Source organism: Drosophila ananassae, chromosome 2R (genome assembly GCF_017639315.1).
Source record: "Drosophila ananassae strain 14024-0371.13 chromosome 2R, ASM1763931v2, whole genome shotgun sequence".
NCBI classification, from domain to species: domain Eukaryota; kingdom Metazoa; phylum Arthropoda; class Insecta; order Diptera; family Drosophilidae; genus Drosophila; species Drosophila ananassae.
Window position 1 is genome coordinate 22,364,497 of NC_057928.1, and position 18,058 is coordinate 22,382,554.

The following is an 18,058-nucleotide window of genomic DNA, read 5'->3' on the forward strand; positions in this document are numbered from 1 at the left end:
AAAAACATCGAAAAACAAATGCAGCGCATAAAAGTCATAAAACTGAAATTAGCCGAAGTGGGCGGCACTTTGCACTTTGAAGGTTTGGCTTATTCATACGGAGTATAAACCATAAGCCAAAATATATGCACACATCAATATTAATGGCTCTAAGAAGTGCACCATAAATTTCCTAAAAGATAGCTTTTATTATAAGTAATATTTTTAATATTCTTAAAAGATATTGCTTAAGAGAGAATGTAATTCTTCTCAAAAGTGTTGTTAAAATTTATTGAATTTGGAAAGCAAACATGCCATCAATTATTCTTTCTGAGAATTAATTTTCGCATTTCTTCACATCCGTAAATTGTAGGAAATATTTCTCAAAATATTTATTGGCATCTACGAGCAGCAGATCCATTATTTCGATTTCCTTGAGAGCCTCGAGCCTCGAGCCCAATAATTAATGCCTAAACACTTTTCTTCGTGCTCGGCAGGGCCTCATGATTTTCGCATATTTCTCAAGAGCTTCTCCACATTTTCCCTGTTCCGTGCTCCGCTAATAATGTGAAAAATAAGAAAATGAAAGGCATTTTCCTCTAATGAATTTCCACGTGTCGACACCGCCCTCTCAGTCTATCTCTTTCGGCTTTTATCGCCCCGTCTCACTCCGTTTGCGGTACGTGCCTGCGTGAAAAGCGCATTTAAATGCGGTTGAGGCAAATTAGTTAATAAATCACACGTGGAAAATTGATGAGTTGCCATTTTCCTTCTCGGCCGAGAGGGCGGGCATTTCATTTGATTGTTTACCATTTGTTTGGAAAATTATTTTCCTTTCCACATGTATTTTTCTGGGTTTGGTTCCGGGAAGGGGAAGTCTCAAGGGATCTCGTCTCTAATTAAGGAGAGTTACTCAATTGAATACGAAATTCAGGTTATGATTTTGAGCACGAACCCGAAAGGGCAACTCCGCCACCAAACAATTGAAGAAAATTGCAGAGTGGAAGTCAGGCCAGATAGGCTTGAAAATTTGTTGAAAAGTTCACGGAATCGAACCCTACTTTAAAGTATTAAAAACCCAAATGAACTCATTGCCATTGTGTGAGCAGTGTTCCCGATATCTCATTGTCATGTAGCTGAAATCGCTTCAACAGTCAACAAACTACAACAGCCGACAATCAGCAACTACAACTTATAGGCTACAACACTAACAACACTTTGCATGTGTAGCCGAGGTCTTACAACAAACAACAAAGAACAAAACACACAGACGGACGGACCACAAACACAACAAGAGCAACCAGCCAGCAAACAGCCAAAAAAAAAAGCAGGGGAGCCAAGAAAAAAATATAAAACCAAACAAGTAGAACTTGTCTAGGCCTAAATCCAGTGGTGGAGGGGCATCTAAAAGGGGTTCAATCACAAAGTAAAAAATTTCTAAAATAAGAGAAAGGCTGGACTGAAAATTACAGGCTTCAAATATTAAAAATATTTCGAGTTTATTTAAAGAAACATACATACTGGGCGAATACGTAATATTAGGCGTATACGTTATATTCGCAAACCTAAAAGTATGCAATTTTTTCGCCATTTTATTAAAAAGTTTATGATTGAAAAAGAATTTAAAAACTATAATAAATTAAACCCTATTTGATTTAGTACCCCTTTAACCTTCTATCCACCTCCACCTATGATCATCTCTGGACTGGCCAGCCAAACAAATGTTTCCCTCGAGATTTCTTTGTGTAAGCTTATAAAAATAAGGAGACTCCAAGTTTGGCCTGCCCCAGGCCATTTAAATGACTTTTCTTTGGCTTTATTTGCCGGTTCGGTTTCGCTTAGCCTTATTTCATTTTTTACTCTTGCACTGTGCTCTTTTTCTGGACCAAGTCTGATGTCTAAAGTCAAGATCACAAACGTGATTTGTTGTTGCCGTGGCCATTGCTTTTTGCTCATTTTGGCAAATGTTCCAAAGTCTGTGGAAGATCGTGATCTTTAAACTAAGCAACTCCGTGGCTTAGAGGCTTTGTGATTGTGTTTGCTTTGTTTTCTCGGATGCCTTTTTTGTGCCTTCCTGTGTATGCTGTTGCTGACTCGATCAGTCGTCACTTTGGTTACAAAAGACACAAGAAAGAAACACTCGGAGGGGAGAAGGAAATTTCCTTTGAATAAAACCTAAAACTTGCCCGTGGTTGTGGTTTGTTTTGGTGTTGCTCGACTTATGTTTGTTCATTTATTTTGACAAAGCCTGTGGCTCGTTTCTAAGCCAACCAAAAATTGTGTGGGTGTCGCTGGTTGGCCCCAGTATAGTCCTCTCTATCTGAATGTTTGTGCGGCGCCGCAAAGCAAAAGATTTGTGTGTTTATGTAGAATCAGAAATCCCCCCGCCGTGTAAGCAGCCCCACTGCTGGCTGCTCTCTGATTGATGTGGGGCACATTAATCAAGTCATTGAAGCGGCCGGCTGTTTGATGTTGCGGCCGCAGCACTACGGTCTCCGATTCGATCAAGCGATCTTGTGCCACTCATATCCCAACTAGCTAGCGACCCTCTCTTGCCTTTCTGCAATGGCCACTGGCCAGACGATCGCCAAGTGATTTGGTTTCGTTTACTGATCTTAGTGATCACACGCTCGTTTCTCGCTCGGCGACCGTTTTATGATGGTTTGCTTTTTTGGCCACGTTAATGGGCAATTTGTTTTCAATTAATTGGCTTGTTGTGTTAACTGGCAACTGATTACCCAGCCACAGCTCTGGGGCTACCGTCCGATTGAGCAAACAATTCCGAATCTGCGATCGTGGATCGTTTTCGTTTCACTTGCACTTTTTCCTCAGACGCAGTCCATTGCCCGTCCATTAATAAAGATCAAAGAAAGTCCGAGATGGACAGTGGAGCTTATTCATAAAATCAGTGCACAGAGGATGCGTTATATGACTCAATAACTATTCTTCCTCCTTCATATATGTATCTATGAACAACATATTTCAGCCCCACTGTATTTTTAATAAGTCCCAGACAGGCGATGACACAAGCTCCTCACTATTTCCTATCCCCACCAGACCATGCAAAATACGCTCTATGCCACATTAACAAATAAGAGCAAAAATTTCGGAACGTGGGGCATGCGAGATGCCAGGCAGGCCCTTTTTAGTATGCCGCCATGAACGAGGCTGTCTTTGGGTCGGAATCTCCGCTTTTCTTAGAATTTGTTTAGAGGCAAATGAGGAAATAGTGGCCATAGAACTCATCCATAGAACTCGGAGAACATTTGAAATGGAAATGATTGCCGACAGATCTGAAAACTGAAAGATGAAGATGAATGGCAGATGGGTCTGTGATGTGTCTTTGAAGTTGGAGTGTTTTGTGTTCATTAGCTCGTTGCCACTAATTTTCTTTCTTTTTTCCAGAGCAAACTCTACATATATCTCTGAGAAGTCTTAATTGTTCCCTGAGGTGTTCGGTTTTTTGAAGTTTGAAGATTTAGATTCCAAATGATCAGTTTAGTTCTCAGCAATTTCTAATGAACTTTTTCCAAAAATAAACCATTTTAAGCTTAAATTAACGTGTTTAACGTGTAAGATCTATTGTACTTTTGTATCTCTCACCTACATTTCCAATCGCAACTTAACCTTATGACCACATTTTGTTTGTTCTTACCCACATCCCAAGATACTATCATATTTCCAAGTCGAAGCCACACAAGCTCTTAGGCATCTTAGAAATTTAGTTCCAGCCCAGGTCTACCCCACCCAAAAAAATTAAGGTGTGCAAGTAACTCATAGAGTTAACCACTTTAAGGTGTTCGTTTACATCTTTTTTGTTGCTCTACGAGGTGTTCTTGTTGGTTTCTGTGGACTTTTCGTTCTTTTTTCCACAACTTTTGATGCCTTGGGCCGGGAAAGTGTGAAAAGACACAAGAAAGGCCAGGCCGCGCTTAAGCAAAATCTATACATAAAAGCCAACTTTCTGCACTATAAAAAAAAGACAACAGCACCAACAAAATCTCTTTTACATGACATGGCACAATTTGCAGACACTGTCGCCATGTTATTGTTGTTCCTTTGGTTGTTGTTGGCTTGCCACTTCGACATGTTTGTCTGAGGTTCACTCCAGGTAAACCGAAAACTCACCCGCTGCACCTTGGGGGCACTGCGAAAAAATTATCATTTTTTGTAAATTATTTATTAAAGTTTTTGGCCCAAAACCTAGCAGACAATGCCCTCTACTTTATTCACAAAAAGATATAATATTTTACCCATTTTTATTTAATTTTAAATTTTAATTACTGTGCCATCAGAAACTGCTTGTTTTCCTCTGCTGCTCTCGTGACTCTGCTGCCGCTGAAATTTTACCTGGTCTACCTTAACTCTGTTTACCGACTTCTTACCTGGCTCCGCAGCTTTTCTCTTCAGCGTTTTGTTTATCGCGTGTGAAAATATTTTTTGCGCTTTCTGTTTGCCGAAAACTTTTTGGATCACATAAAAATGTTTAAGTTTTCGGCCAAAAGCGGGGAAGGAGAGCTACAGTTCGACACTGAGGAAGTGGCACTCCAAATAGTTTACAAGAATCGAGAGTGTATCTGTGAGATCCAAAGTGCGTTTTAGAGTTCTTAACTTATGTAGCTTGTCAAGTGATTATTTTGTCATTTTATAAAGAGAGTTAACCATGATTGTGCCATGAGAGAAACATTAAATATTAAATCAAAAACCCATTAATAAAATAAAATATTTGCTTAATAAAAGTCAATCACGGAAAGAAAAACAAAACCAGCAAACATTGCAACGATGGCCTCATAAAGAGCACAAATATGTTGTGATTAAATCAAAGTTTATTAATAAATCATCAACGAAAATTGAGCGGGCCAAGTGGAATGCATTCGATTGACTATTAATTAACATATCGGCAAAGTTCAATTAATTGCCAATCAATCATTTTTAATGAAACAACAACTGCAACAAGTCCGCGACTTGTTAGCGAAGAGGCCACGAAGAATCGGGCGACATTATCGTCTCACAACGATCTTGAACTCGGTGTGGAAAAGCTAAGGAAAAATAAGAAAAAAATCCTAAACGTGCCGGGCGGGGGGAGATGAAGAAATAATGCTGCAATTCTATTGAGCAGCCAGCAACCACGAAACGTGCCCCACGATTGACAAGCGGTTTTGGCCAGGCCAACAGACTCTAAGCCCCCCTGCCTGCCGCAACCACCACCACCAACATTTTTCCACCAACTTTTCCGGCCTGTGGCAGAGTCGCCTGCAGCTGCAGCGACTGTGGCAAAAGAGTGGCCACCGAGCCGAGCGATGCAACAAGCCAGGCCAACAAGAGGCTCAGTTGCGGGTGCCACTGCATTTGGCATTAGCCCCCACTCTCCGCGTTCCCCTCCGGCCGCTGCCGGGCATCCAATCATGGCCAAGATCCAGCCGGGGATGCCTGAGGAAACTGTGACTTTTGCGAGAGTGGGCGGGCAGCAGCGGCTGGCGGCGGGGCTTGTGGGAACAGTTTAAAAAGTCAGAGCGGCAAGTTTGTGGGAAAGGCATAGTTAGTTAGTGGCAGACTGTCAAAGGTGGCAGGGAAAGGGTGGACGAGCTGGAAAACTTTACCCCAAGTTAATGGAAATTAATTAAATATTCAGCAGGGACATGGAAAGTAAAGGAAACTTTAATCTAGCCATTTCGTGTTCTCAAATAAGTCTCACTTGTAAGCAAGTATTAGCACTTGATAGATCGGCTTGGAAATCGCAGCTACTGCTCAATTATAATGCCACGTCCTGCACTTTATTGGCAACTAACTGTAATCTCAACCACTCGCGGCACACAGAGAAACAAGCGACCAGGCAACAAGCTATTAAACTTCTCATTTGGCTAAAAGAACAACCTGCGGGACGGGAGCCTCTCGCCTCGGACTCCTCGGACATATTTCAAACAAATTTATTTGCGCCAGCAATTTACGAGACTCCAGCTACGCCGCCGAGTGGAGAGTGGGGGCTGAGGGCAGCAGAATGGGGCAGAGCTACTTGCAACAGCCGAGTGCAACAAAAGCTGCAACAACTAACGGCAAGGCATAATTAAAATGTTACAACAGCAGGCAAATGAGGAAGCTGATGCATCCACAAGATGAGGGTAGAACGAGTGAGTGGGATGGCGATGAAGACAGGAGGGAGAAAGAGCATCTAGCTTGTAGATAGGCCATGTTGCAGATAGAACACCAGCAACAGCAGCAGCAGCAACAGCAACAACTTTCAACATTCATCTGTTGCAGACAAGTTGCGCATGCGCCCGATGCAAATTAATTTGCAGCATTTTTTCTGCGCCTCAGATGCTTCGTACATGCAGCAAAAATTATGCTAATTACAAAAGTTTATCAAAGTGAGCTAAATTGGTACACAGAAATAAAAATATATAAGGTAATGATGAGGAGATATAACTAGTAGTATTATAAGTAAAGATATCAGGCCAAAAAAGTGCATTTAATATTATTAATATTATTAAAATATGAAATCATCTCTCTCTATACTTTTCTATAATTCTATAAGTTAAATACTTGATTTCCTGAAATTATCTAAAAGGCCTAGTTATATTCAAGTTGTTTCCCTGAAAATTTCTGTTTGGCATCTATGGCTTTTGATGAAATGGAAATTCATCCGCCATGTTGGCCTGCATTTGAAGTTGGCAACAAAGTTGCCTGGCCATGTCCCCCTCTTGTGGAGCTTGTTAAACTTTTGCTCTCTCTCGAAATTGCCCATGTGTGAAATGAAATGCACGAACATGGCTATGGCACTAGAGTGGCCATGGGAGATAGCCAGATTGGGGAAAGGAAGAGGCCACGCACGCGCTTTTCTGCTTAGTTGCGGTGCGTGAGGGAGTGAGTGTGTGTAAGCGAGTGTCTGGGAAATATGTTGATTAAACTTGAGCAGAACTTTTTAATTGCCACGATGTAGTCTTCCCCAGCCAAGGTCTGAGGTGGGCAAAATATGCAAAAGCCAAGGAGTCACAACTCCGAACAGTGGGTGTGGAAAGTTTCCCGACAGCCCAACACGATTTTTGTGGGTCTTTTGGCAAATAAACAAGAGTCTGATTGAAGTGGAGAAGTGGCTTGAAACTTTACATCTCCATTTTCATAATTTTAATAATTCCAATAAATTAGATTAGTAAGCAAATAAGCTTTCAAACTTTTAATAACTTCCACCCAAAAAAAGTTATGATTAATATGAATCCCAATAAGCTTCAATTTATTAAAACACGTGTCAGTTTCAAATTGGCTACACAAGTCGGTCGTAAGTGGCCATTTCTGGCCGGTCGTTGGCACACTCGACCTCTGACCCCCAGCCGAAGCCAAAGTGACTAAAGTTTAATATTTAATAATCCGCTCCAGTGCACAGAGGGCATTATCTGCCCCTCGCCGAGATCCAGCTTCCCTTACGATTTAGTTGTAGCCGTGTAATGATCTATGGCGCCTTAAGTCAAGATTTATGCCTCGAAACCCCGACGATTGGTAGTATAATATGCAAAAGGAAGGAGAGATATAAGCCAAGAAGTAGCAACAACCGAGAGGCCATAAAGCCAAAGAGGCGAAAACTTTTATGCAGAAGTCGAGTGCCTTTTTTATACAATAAAATAAATAAAAAGAGACACAGCGAGTAGGAGGAGGCATAAAATTGTATAAATTTATGAGGGGACCCAGTTTGGTAGTCCCCAACTGCTTGCGTTGCTGTGTTTTTTATTTTAGAATTTAATTGGACATTATATCGCAAATTCTTATATAGGCAAAATCAATGCCTTACCATATATCAAAAGGCGAGTGGTGGTGAGAAAATCGAGGGACATCCAACGGTAATGGCCAAAAAAAAAGTTTGCCATTGTCTGGGCTAGTTTCAGCTGCTTTGGCTTCGATTGTTGCTCTTGGCATTATTTATGGTTACTTAGTCGGCTACTGCCGAGGTGATGGCAGTCGCCTCCGATCCCCCTGCCATAGGCATCTCCCTGGCAATGTGTGAACAAAAAGTTATCTCTCCGGCCATGGGAACGGGAACATCTGGGATGAGAAATCGCACTTAAGCACTTCCAATCGCTTCCTTCTCTGCCTAATCACTCTGCTCCATGATTTAACAAAACACTCAAAAAAAAACAGATTTTCCCCATACTGTCAAACAACTCATTCAAATGAAATAATCGGATAAAATTTCTCCCACATCGGCCTGGCTCGGCTCGGCCTGGCTTACTATTTTTGTTGGCCAGTTGGGCCAAAAAGCTGTCGCATCTAAGGAGCTTTATGCCCAACTCTTTTTTGTTTGTCTGGCTGGGAAGTATGGTGCAAGTCAAAGCCACGCCCACTTTGTGTCGTCTATACGCCCACGGTCGACTTAACCGGCGCCAGTTTTTTAATCGGCTTAAATTATGAATGGCAGCAGAGGAATGGGAAAATCTGTGAATGAAGCCTCCAAGGAGGAGCTCCATTATTATTATTAGCATGTTTATGTTCCGGAATATTCGAGAAGGATAAGGACTAGGCCTAAAACTCCTTAAGAATTGGGCATAGTTTTTGTTTTCTTTTATTTAAAGCTAAAAATACAAATCAAAATCTACGCTTACAGATTCTAGTTTAGTTTTAATTTAGAAACTGACATGATAGTTAATAATTCATAGCCTCGTGCCAAAAAATTTGGAATTCCTTACGTCTTCATTTTCCAGTCCCTTAACAAAGTCATATTCATATCTGGACCCTGGACAATAATGCTCGGCATTAGATGGGAATTATGCTGGACCCTAATTAATGTTGACATGGGATATATTTTTCCCTTCCCCCAGCTCCTGCTAAGCTTTAATGTCCACTGTCCCCAGCTGGAAATATGCAAAAGCAAAGGAGAAATAAAATAAAAATCTGCTAGATTAGTGCGTTAACAAGGGGTCATCAGTTGGACCTTCGGCAAGGGACAGGACCCTGGCTAAAAGCAATGTCTACCCTCGTCCGTATTTGCAGATTATCAGCCTGTTTATGGAGACATTTAATTTTGTGCAATTTTTCTCATGGCCTCATGGCATGGAAAATTTGCCAAGCTTTAACCTCAAGAACAGATTTTCTGCCTCACTATTTTTTTCTTCTGCTGGGCTATAATTAATTTCGAATGTCAAATTACGGCTCGACTCTACTGACAGGATGACAAGTGAAACTTTATACACATAATTAAATAATTTCCTCTCGAGGCACCTTTTTTCGTCGCCACTTCTGTCTGAAAATAAAAGTTCAGAAGCAAAGTCAGAGGGCCTCACCTGGCTGGCAACTTTAGTTGCATAATTTACAATTCTTTCCGTCGCCGTCTTTCAGGTCCCTCATAAATTAAGATGAATCATGAAATAATAAAAAGTGAAAATGCGACAACTAATTAAATTGGCTGGACCTGGCTCCGAGAAGAGGCTTGGAATTGAAAGTGTTTAATGAAAGGGAAAAACTTCAAGACACCAGCATGACATTACAAAATGCTGAAATGAAAAGAACTCTTCAGAGATTTAAGCACTGGAAAATATTAGTGGGAGCTGTAAAATTATTAAAGTTTAAAGATTGAAATAATTTTAACTTTACTACGATCTTGGACCAAATCGAAGCTCATTAATTTTCCAACCATGCCATCAGACTTCTTCTATAGCCAGCAAAGTCCTGACAAAAGCCCCCATTAATGATATTTCATTGTGAGCGCCTTTTCCACGAATTAATTGAAATATGGCCCAGCCGCGAACCGCCGTCCGCCGGCCGCCAGCCGCCAACCTCCGCGCCGGTAGCAATATTGAAAGGGAAAATTTGTTGCGGCTATGCGACAGCATTGTAATCGCCAGAACAAAGGACACATAAATCTGCCCGCCAAGGAATGCGCCGTATTCTTTTCGGTTGTTCAGGGCTGTGGCTTTGGTCATTTAAATTGCCCCCTGACTTTTTGGACTCTGGGATTCCGCCGGCAGCCAAGTGACTTTAACTATGCCGCCGGCTTGTTGCGCCTTGTTAACCCGACCAGAAAGAGTTGCAACTAGCAGCAAAAAAAATATGCTGGAGGAGAAAAGTTCAGAACATTTTGCATACAAGTCTCGTACTGCTGCTGCTTTTCGGTCTTGCCACAGCAGTGCACTTAAAAAATCGTTAAGCATACAAAACAATAAAAATAAATACCTATAAACACTTAAAATGGCACAGTCCCCTGGCTTACCTGTAGCCAGGGGAAGGGGAGAGTCGAGTGAGTACATCAGGTAGTAAGTGCTCGATCCGGAGCCGAGTTGGCCATTGTAAATGTCAAGCAAATTTGGCCCGTTGCATTTCTCGTTTGTGTTTCGTTTGCTCAGATGCCTCAGAGGCCCCTCTCCACTACCACTTTTGTTCACCCCACATTTCTGGCTTAAACCCGCCATGGTAGGGGAGGCCATGGCTGGCCACAATGGCATTAAAGCTTGGGGTCTGGTTTACTCTTAAATCGATAAGAAAAGAACTCATAACTATTTAAAGTTTATATAAAGATTGCTTTAACTTTCCAATCCTTTCAAAACATTTATTGTCCACTCTCTAAACGCATTTCCCCCATCTTTTCATTCCAGGTATGTAAAATTCCATCAAACCCATGCTCGGATTATGCGAGGTGAACGACTCTGTGGCCCCAGAGACCCAGCATTGATTTATGGCACTACTCCGGCTAATTTGCCATAATTAGACACATTAAACATACAAACACAGGCAGCGCAGAGCACTAAATATTTATATATATATATTTACTGGCTGAATTGCCAACATCGATTTGCACTCGAGTCCTCTCGGGCGGCACTCACTTGACATCATAACACACAGAGCACATGGGACCGCAAATGGAGGCAATTAGGCCTGCACTTGAGGTTTACACTTGGCCAGATTTATGAATTAGTTTAAAACGCAATTGGTCCTGCAGAAGCAGAAGCAGGCTGCTACCGAGCCTGCAATTATGCAGTAAACTTAATTTTACTTTGATTCCGCTGAATAGCCGCTGGCCCTGCCACTATAACTATATAAGTTTAATCATAGATGTTTAAAAGGAGCCTGGAGTATACCTTTTTTAAGGGGGAAACAGGTTTTTATATGATATGCACTGAGAAAAATGTCTGAAAGTAAACTAAATAATCTTATAGACTGTTTAGGGTTTTCTATATTTAAAATTCTAATTTATATCTTAGATGTTCTTTAGTAAAAAAGGATATAATTGGAAGCTTATATAGTATTATATTTCTGTGTGTGTCTTCAGCTACTTCTTATGCAACCTCAATCTCAGTCTCGGTTTTGGTCTCAATTCCATTTTCAGACTGCCGGCATCTGAAGTACGGCGCTTACCAATGGGAATCTTTTTCCCAATGTCCATGCACCCAGCTGAACCATCTCCTGATCCCTTGCCACATCACTCCTGCCCCTCGCCCCACAGGCTCCTCCTTTCTTTGCCTCCTTCACTACCCACTTGAGTTGGTATTCTAACGCACTCGAGACTGGTTTCTCAAAAAGCCACTCGAGCTGCCCGTCAAGTGTCGCTGTGTGGCTGGCTGTCAATAGACATCTTGCCATGACTTTTGTAAAATATATATCTCCCCAAAAAACAAAAAAAAACTATAAAAAAGTCTTTAAAAAAATCCATCACATACGAATATATCGGTTTAGTTGCTTGTGCTCACTTGAAGAAATCATAATTATTGCCAGTCAACTTTTTTGAGTGGCCCCAGACTGGTTCATAAATTTACATAAAAGATAAACACTGGCACCACAGAAATTATTGTGTATGGAAAATATATGGCCACTTCGTTCGGTGATCTGAAGCGATCTGAAATGATCTCTTTACTCCATTAGTCATATTTTTTTCTTTTATTTATTGGACCTACATAAGTTGGACAAACGAGATTATTTACTGAGTTTGAATTTGAATTTCAATTTAATTTATGCTGGATGTCAAGGGGATATTATATACTCGAGTTTCAGTTTGAACGAGTTGATGAAAAAACTGTAGAATTTATCATTTATTCTGAATGATTTATTAGAAAATTAGGCAAAGTATATTATTCACCTAATGGAAATGGAAAATGTAGTGGCACAATGAAGCCTTTTGTTGGACTCAATTATGGAAAATAATTCACACAACTTTATCAATAGGCCATTTACGGTATGGACAATGCCGTCCATTAAGACGCCCATTCAAATAAATCATAAAACTGTTGGTTGCATTTGTTTTTGGGATTTTGAAAGTGCGTTTCGCATTACGCGGCAAAACTGAAATCGAAACTTAGTGGCAGGGGCGCACATGGCGCAACATGTGGCGAGGTGGCGACCAATTAAGCGACTACCCACCTAGACTCTAGACTCTAGACTGTAGACTCTAGACTAACCCCACCCAGTCGAGGCAGTCGAGTCAGTCGAATTGGAATCGCAAAGCCAATCCTGAACCCAACCCAACTGCAGCTGTAAATCAACTTTGCAGCCCGAGAGCTCAAGAGACATGCGTGGCAAGAAAGCCAAGTGAAACATACATAAATTAACATCAATAAAGCAGCAGCAGGAGCAGCAACTAAACTCGGCTTATGAATACTGGAAATATATATGCAAAAGTATCTTTTTTTCTGCTGCCGCATATAAATCATTTTTAATGGCCAGATGTGAGAGAGTTGACTTGCTAAGGCCCTTGATTTCCTCCCTTTCACGCCGTGTGTTCATGTCGAACATGTGTATAGTTCGATATGGGGAGGATCCATCTACATATAATATATATCCACATATATAAATGTATCTCAGAGATACTATAAAGATCTTGCATCTGCCAAGTCATCTATCTGTAAGATGCATTTTGCCCCTTGCTGATTTTAGATACAATTTTTCATTGCAGTTAGAAGATATATGTGTTTGACATCGTTTTGCCTTTTTGGCAAAGTGTTTCTTGCCTCAATATGTTTTGGCAACACTTGACAACAGCAACAACTTGTAGCCGGTGCGTGCCACAGTCTGAGTGTCTGAGTGCCTGAGTACCGTTAACTGCAACGTTTAGATACAAATTCCAAGATAACAAATTGTTGTACAACGCTGTGCGTACAAAGTTTCGCCAGTTTCCTTATTTTCCCGATTTTTCCTTTTTCGAGCTGCAGTGCGAAAAATTGCCCAATTGCAGGCTTGGCTTGCTCCATTTGTATCCCCTTCTTTCCGATTTGGCACTGAAAAAAACACATAATTTCCGAGAAAATGAAGGGATTTAATAAATTATCTTTAAGATTGAAATATTTTTAATCAAAACCTGTTAAAATATATTTAGTTCTACAATGCGAAATATTTTTAAAATAATTTTTTCGAAAAGCTTTTGCCTCAGTGATTGGCAAACCCTATCTGTTTCTGCAATGCTGCCATCTTTTTCATCTGCATCTGTCACCTGTCCTTCTCAGTCCCAAAGACTTGGCTTCAATATCCCCTTCTCTTGGCAGTTTTCGTATCGGTTTCTCATTTTTGAACGACATTTTGACGCGAGCATTTCAAGTGCAATTCGGCGCTGGCTTTGCCGGCTTTTGAATTTGGTTTTTGACGTGGCCAGGAGTCGGTAACCGTTAAACGCTCACTTTGCCCCACCTGTCAGGCTGTCAAAAGGTAACTAGCCCACCTGGCAACGGCAAAATCTAGCTGATTAACCGCACTTCAGAGACTGTCGACTGTTCAGGATGGCCTTTGTTGTCTCTCCTTTTGATTCAAATGTTAAATTTTTAGTGCCCCACAAGGCTGCCCCCACTTTGGTGGAGGATGTTGAGGGAAATTCCTATAGCATACTTTGCTGGTATGCATAATTAAAGCAACCTTTCTTGTCCGCAACATTACGGATGAAATAATTTTCAATTATCTTCCATCTTTGGCTGAACTACCCACGATACTGGCGGGACCTTTTCGCCTCTCTGGGCCCCAGAAGTGACCCCAGGTTGGCCCATCGTCTTCATCCCTCCGTCAGCTGGATGACAACAAACGCCCCTCGCTTATCTCGCTCAGCTTGCTGCTGCCAGCTTCCGCAGAGCTTCATTAATTTTGCAAGCACATTAACAGTTTCATTATTGCTTCTGTCTGAATTCCAAGGAGCCCCAGCCCCACGCCATTCCAGCGCCTTTCCTTTCAATTCTTGGCCCATGCCACCCCGGCATATTGAAAAGTTCTGGACTGGAACATCAATCCGGTCGAAACTAATCATTTTTAATAACCAATAATTTATTTTTAATCAAATTTTAATGAAAAGTTAGCCGCCCCAAGAGCCAGGAAGCGGGCAACACATGAAAAATTCAACAAAAGCCGAGTCCAAGGATATGGGCCTGAAGTGGGCCGAACATTTTGGTCAAAAGACTTTCGTGGGCCTTGTCATGCATAAAAATTAGAGTAGAACAGAAGCCATTAATCGATGGTAAGGGGGGTTGTGGAGGGGCGAAGACTGAGGCGTGGCTTGAGATTGAGCCGAAGATTTATTAGCCCCGAGATTGAAGGAGCCTGAGATGCGAGCCCCGCGATAGCCTCGAACGAAGGTCGTGCAGAAATCAAACAACCCACCCGACTTCGCCATCAACATGAGCTTCCAAGTGGACTTCCAGTTTGTTGTGCACTGTGCAAAATACTTCCTTACTTCGTTTTTATCATTAAGATATATATCATCTTGTTATGGATGGTTTCTTTCAGTGCATCTGTGTACAACGACATCGAGTGCGACGCCTCAATCGCTCGGCCCCTTGCCTTAATTAATTTTCCTTTTGCGGCCGCTTCTGGCTCCTGAGCCCTTCTGCTCCTCCCTACCGAGCTCCCCCCCTCGAAAAAGGGTTACACAGCTCATTATTTTAGCCACTACCACCACCACCTCCCCGGAATCCATCTTGGGCTCCTTTTCGTTGTCATCTCGACGCTTCAGTTCAGTTCTGCTCCTCGACACTTGCAATTGGGATCGGGATGGGATTGGAATCGGGATGGGATTGGGTTGGGGATTCTGGAGTCGGGGACCTGCAATTGCTTTGATTGCCCACAACACACAGTGGCGGGGTGTGGATAAGGCGGCGACTGGGGAAAACTGTGGGCGCAGTCCAGTAGGGAGCCACATAGTCACATAGGGCGTAGTCCGAGGAGGTGTGTTCACGAAAAGGGGCTTATTACGAGAAGACTAAATTAATTTCCAATAGGATCTTACTCATAGTTACTAACAGGTGCTACTTAAATCTAAAGAATTAATCCTATATAATATAATCTAATAGTAATAGTTCTATATCTTAACTCTTATGAAGTAACTGCTGGAGAAACATTTTTAGCAACTTTGGCCAGCCGCATTCCTCATCGCACTAACCCGAAAACCAACCTCAGCCCCTGGCCAGCACTTTTACCCATGTTTGGTCATTCTTTTGCGCCTCTTCATTTTTTTCCGTTTCCAGTCCAGACGATTTGCCATTTAGTGGCTTGTTCTTGGGCCTTTTGCCTTCGCAGCGGCATCTGAAAAATGTCGCTGGTTAACTTGCTTTCAGTTTGCTTTGCTTTTCTTTTCTGCGGCTCTGTCTCTGGCCATGGCTCTGTCTTGGACTTTGATTGTCGTCTTGCAGTTGCGTCTTCTGGCTGGCTGGATGGGTGGATGGCTGCTGGAAAAGCCGCCCACTTGCCACTGACCAGAAGACGAGGACGACCACGATGTGGATGATGATGACAATTATGGCCACTGCATCGAGTCGCCCGCCATTGTTATGGGATATCTCAGCCGCCTTTTCCTTTTTTTTTTGGTTTTTTCTGCCTTCGCTTTTCCAAAGTGTCGTCTGGCTGGGGCACTTTTTATGAGTTTCCATTCGAGACAAAGTCATCCCAGGGGAGTGGAGGAGAGGCGGGGGAAGAACCGCAGACTAACCGCCACTTATTACTATTATTTTAAGCAACGTGCAGCGATGAGGCAACAATTATTGCTGGCACCGCCTCTCGTTGTTGCAGACACAACAAAATTGCACTCCAACAGTGAGCAAAAATAGTTTCAATTTTGAATAAAAGATGAGTTAGTATAGGCCATAGGTTTAAGATATTTTTCTCAGTGATCTAACGCTCCATTTCATTTGTAGCCCCAGTTTCCTTTTTTCTTGCCTTTGGACGAACGTGACGGGCAATTAATTAAAAAATTAAAGACCGCCGAGAGGCGCTGGGCAATCTAGTGGTCCATTTCCGTTCCATCAATCCGGCAAGGATGTCACTTCACTACCAGCCGCAAAAATCCTCCTTTCTCCACTTTCGGATGTGATGGCCTGCGTCTGTGTGGCCACAGTTGATAATTTTCCAATGAGGCACATGGGAAATGGCCAAAACATGGCCAGTTGCAGTATGTTTTTGGGCTCCTATTAGGTTGCCTATTAGGCCATAACCATATATGATACCAACATTGATCAGAGAAAGAGAAGGAAATAGGGGGGGTAGAAAGAGAGGGACCATGGTGACAGCTGTTTGAAGATGACGGACAACATTTGAAGTGGACACTGTGTTGTGTAGTCGTCGTCGTTGTCGTCTGTAACTAATTTTGTGGAAAGATAAAACAAACAAGCCAGCTGCTGTAGCTATTTTGGCTCATATTCAGTTTACTGCCAGCTAGTCAGGTCAGAAAGAGGCGGCAACAGGGCCACCGAGAGAGATGGCAGACACACTTCAATACTAGTTGGTGAATTATGAGGAAAAGTAGGAGTAGCAGCTCATTACTAGCCACTGAGTGAGTCAAGCATATGCTAAATTGTGGCCAAGAATAAGAGGTAACACCGAGACGAACCACAGCCAGAGGCAGATACTTTTGGGGGAACGGAGACAGAGATACTGGGGCAAACAAGACCCCCACAAAAGTTCCAATGAAACGAGACAAAACTGGCAAAAAGCAAACTAACGAAATGGGGGTTAGGGGGCAAGCTGGCCTGGATGGCGGGAGGGAGTGTGGGGGGAGGAGGCAGTGGCAAACAGCCATAATGGATGCATGCAACAACAGCAAACAACTTTAGCTACAACAAACGAACGAACGTTGACAACATGGCTCAAATGTCAGGCAATGGTCAACGGCTGTTCACTGAGTTATAAACCCCAACCCGGCTAGGCCCCTCGGCTCCTGGCCCTGCCTGTTACGCCCGCCCCTCTGGGCGCCCTCCGCCGTCTCCTCCGCCATGGAGGCAACTCTTGTATCTATTGTCTCTTTTTTCTGTTGCCGTTCCTGCCATATGTGTCCAACTCTGTCTGCGACTCGGAGTCTGATGTGAATGTTTAGTCAGGGAAGGCCATTTTACATGTGCGGCACTCGGTTCCTGTTTCTCCATGCCCTTCCCTCGTGGAACCCCTTTAAAACAGGCTGCTTCCGCCTGACAAACGTAACATTTTTCGGGGAGTTCGAGCCATTGATGAGGGGGCGTCACATCTCGAATGCAAAGATTCCCAGAGGTGGAGAAGCACACAGCTGAGGGAAAGCTAGTAGCATTAACTATTTTCCAACCAGACGGAAAGGAAATTTTAAATCACCAGATTACTCTTAGAATACAGAAGTGGTCCATAAAGAACTCTAACAGATTTTTAAACAAATGAAAAATCTGTAAGACTTTGAAAACTATTTAAATTCACCTCTACTGTATCTCCATAAATGTAAATGTGTGCTTGGATGCTGGCAGGTAAGGGTCATAACTTCTGCCATAGAAGGACATTAGGACATGATTGAGGAGGACCTGGGAGGATGGTGCAGAAATCATGGAGGGAACACCAGCAAAGTCCAAGAAATTTGCATGCAAGGATCATGTTGTCGGTTGTCCGGAGGAGCTAGGGGAGCTTCTTGGGAATCTGATGGCCGATGGCCGATGTTGAACAGTGTGTACGACAGCAGGCCATGGGAAAATTTGCTGGCTGTTTTCGGGGTTTCGGGTGGCCGGACAAGACACTTGGCACCTGTGTGAAGATGTCCGCAAAGCTGCTTATGACAGTTAAATGCAACATTGCCTCGGATTAGCCGTAAATAGTAGTAATATGTCAGGCTTGTAATTGAAACAATAACAGAGGGATTTCAGTTTAGTTTTATTTACACTCTCGGAAAACAGAGAGCTTTCCCCCA

At 42.5% G+C, this 18,058-nt stretch overlaps 1 protein-coding gene across 2 annotated transcripts in view; it reads left to right on the forward strand.

The window, feature by feature from the left end:
- LOC6507232 (frizzled) overlaps positions 1-18,058 on the forward strand; it is an 83,553-nt gene that overhangs the window by 51,256 nt on the left and 14,239 nt on the right. The window contains exon 5 of one of the 2 annotated variants that reach the window (XM_044715094.1): positions 10,554-10,576. The exons of the other annotated variant lie outside the window; for it this stretch is intronic. Coding sequence (XP_044571029.1) covers positions 10,554-10,561 — 8 coding nt within the window. The 3' untranslated portion in view covers positions 10,562-10,576. Of the gene's footprint in view, positions 1-10,553; positions 10,577-18,058 lie in introns of those variants that run through there. 2 annotated transcript variants of the gene reach the window in all.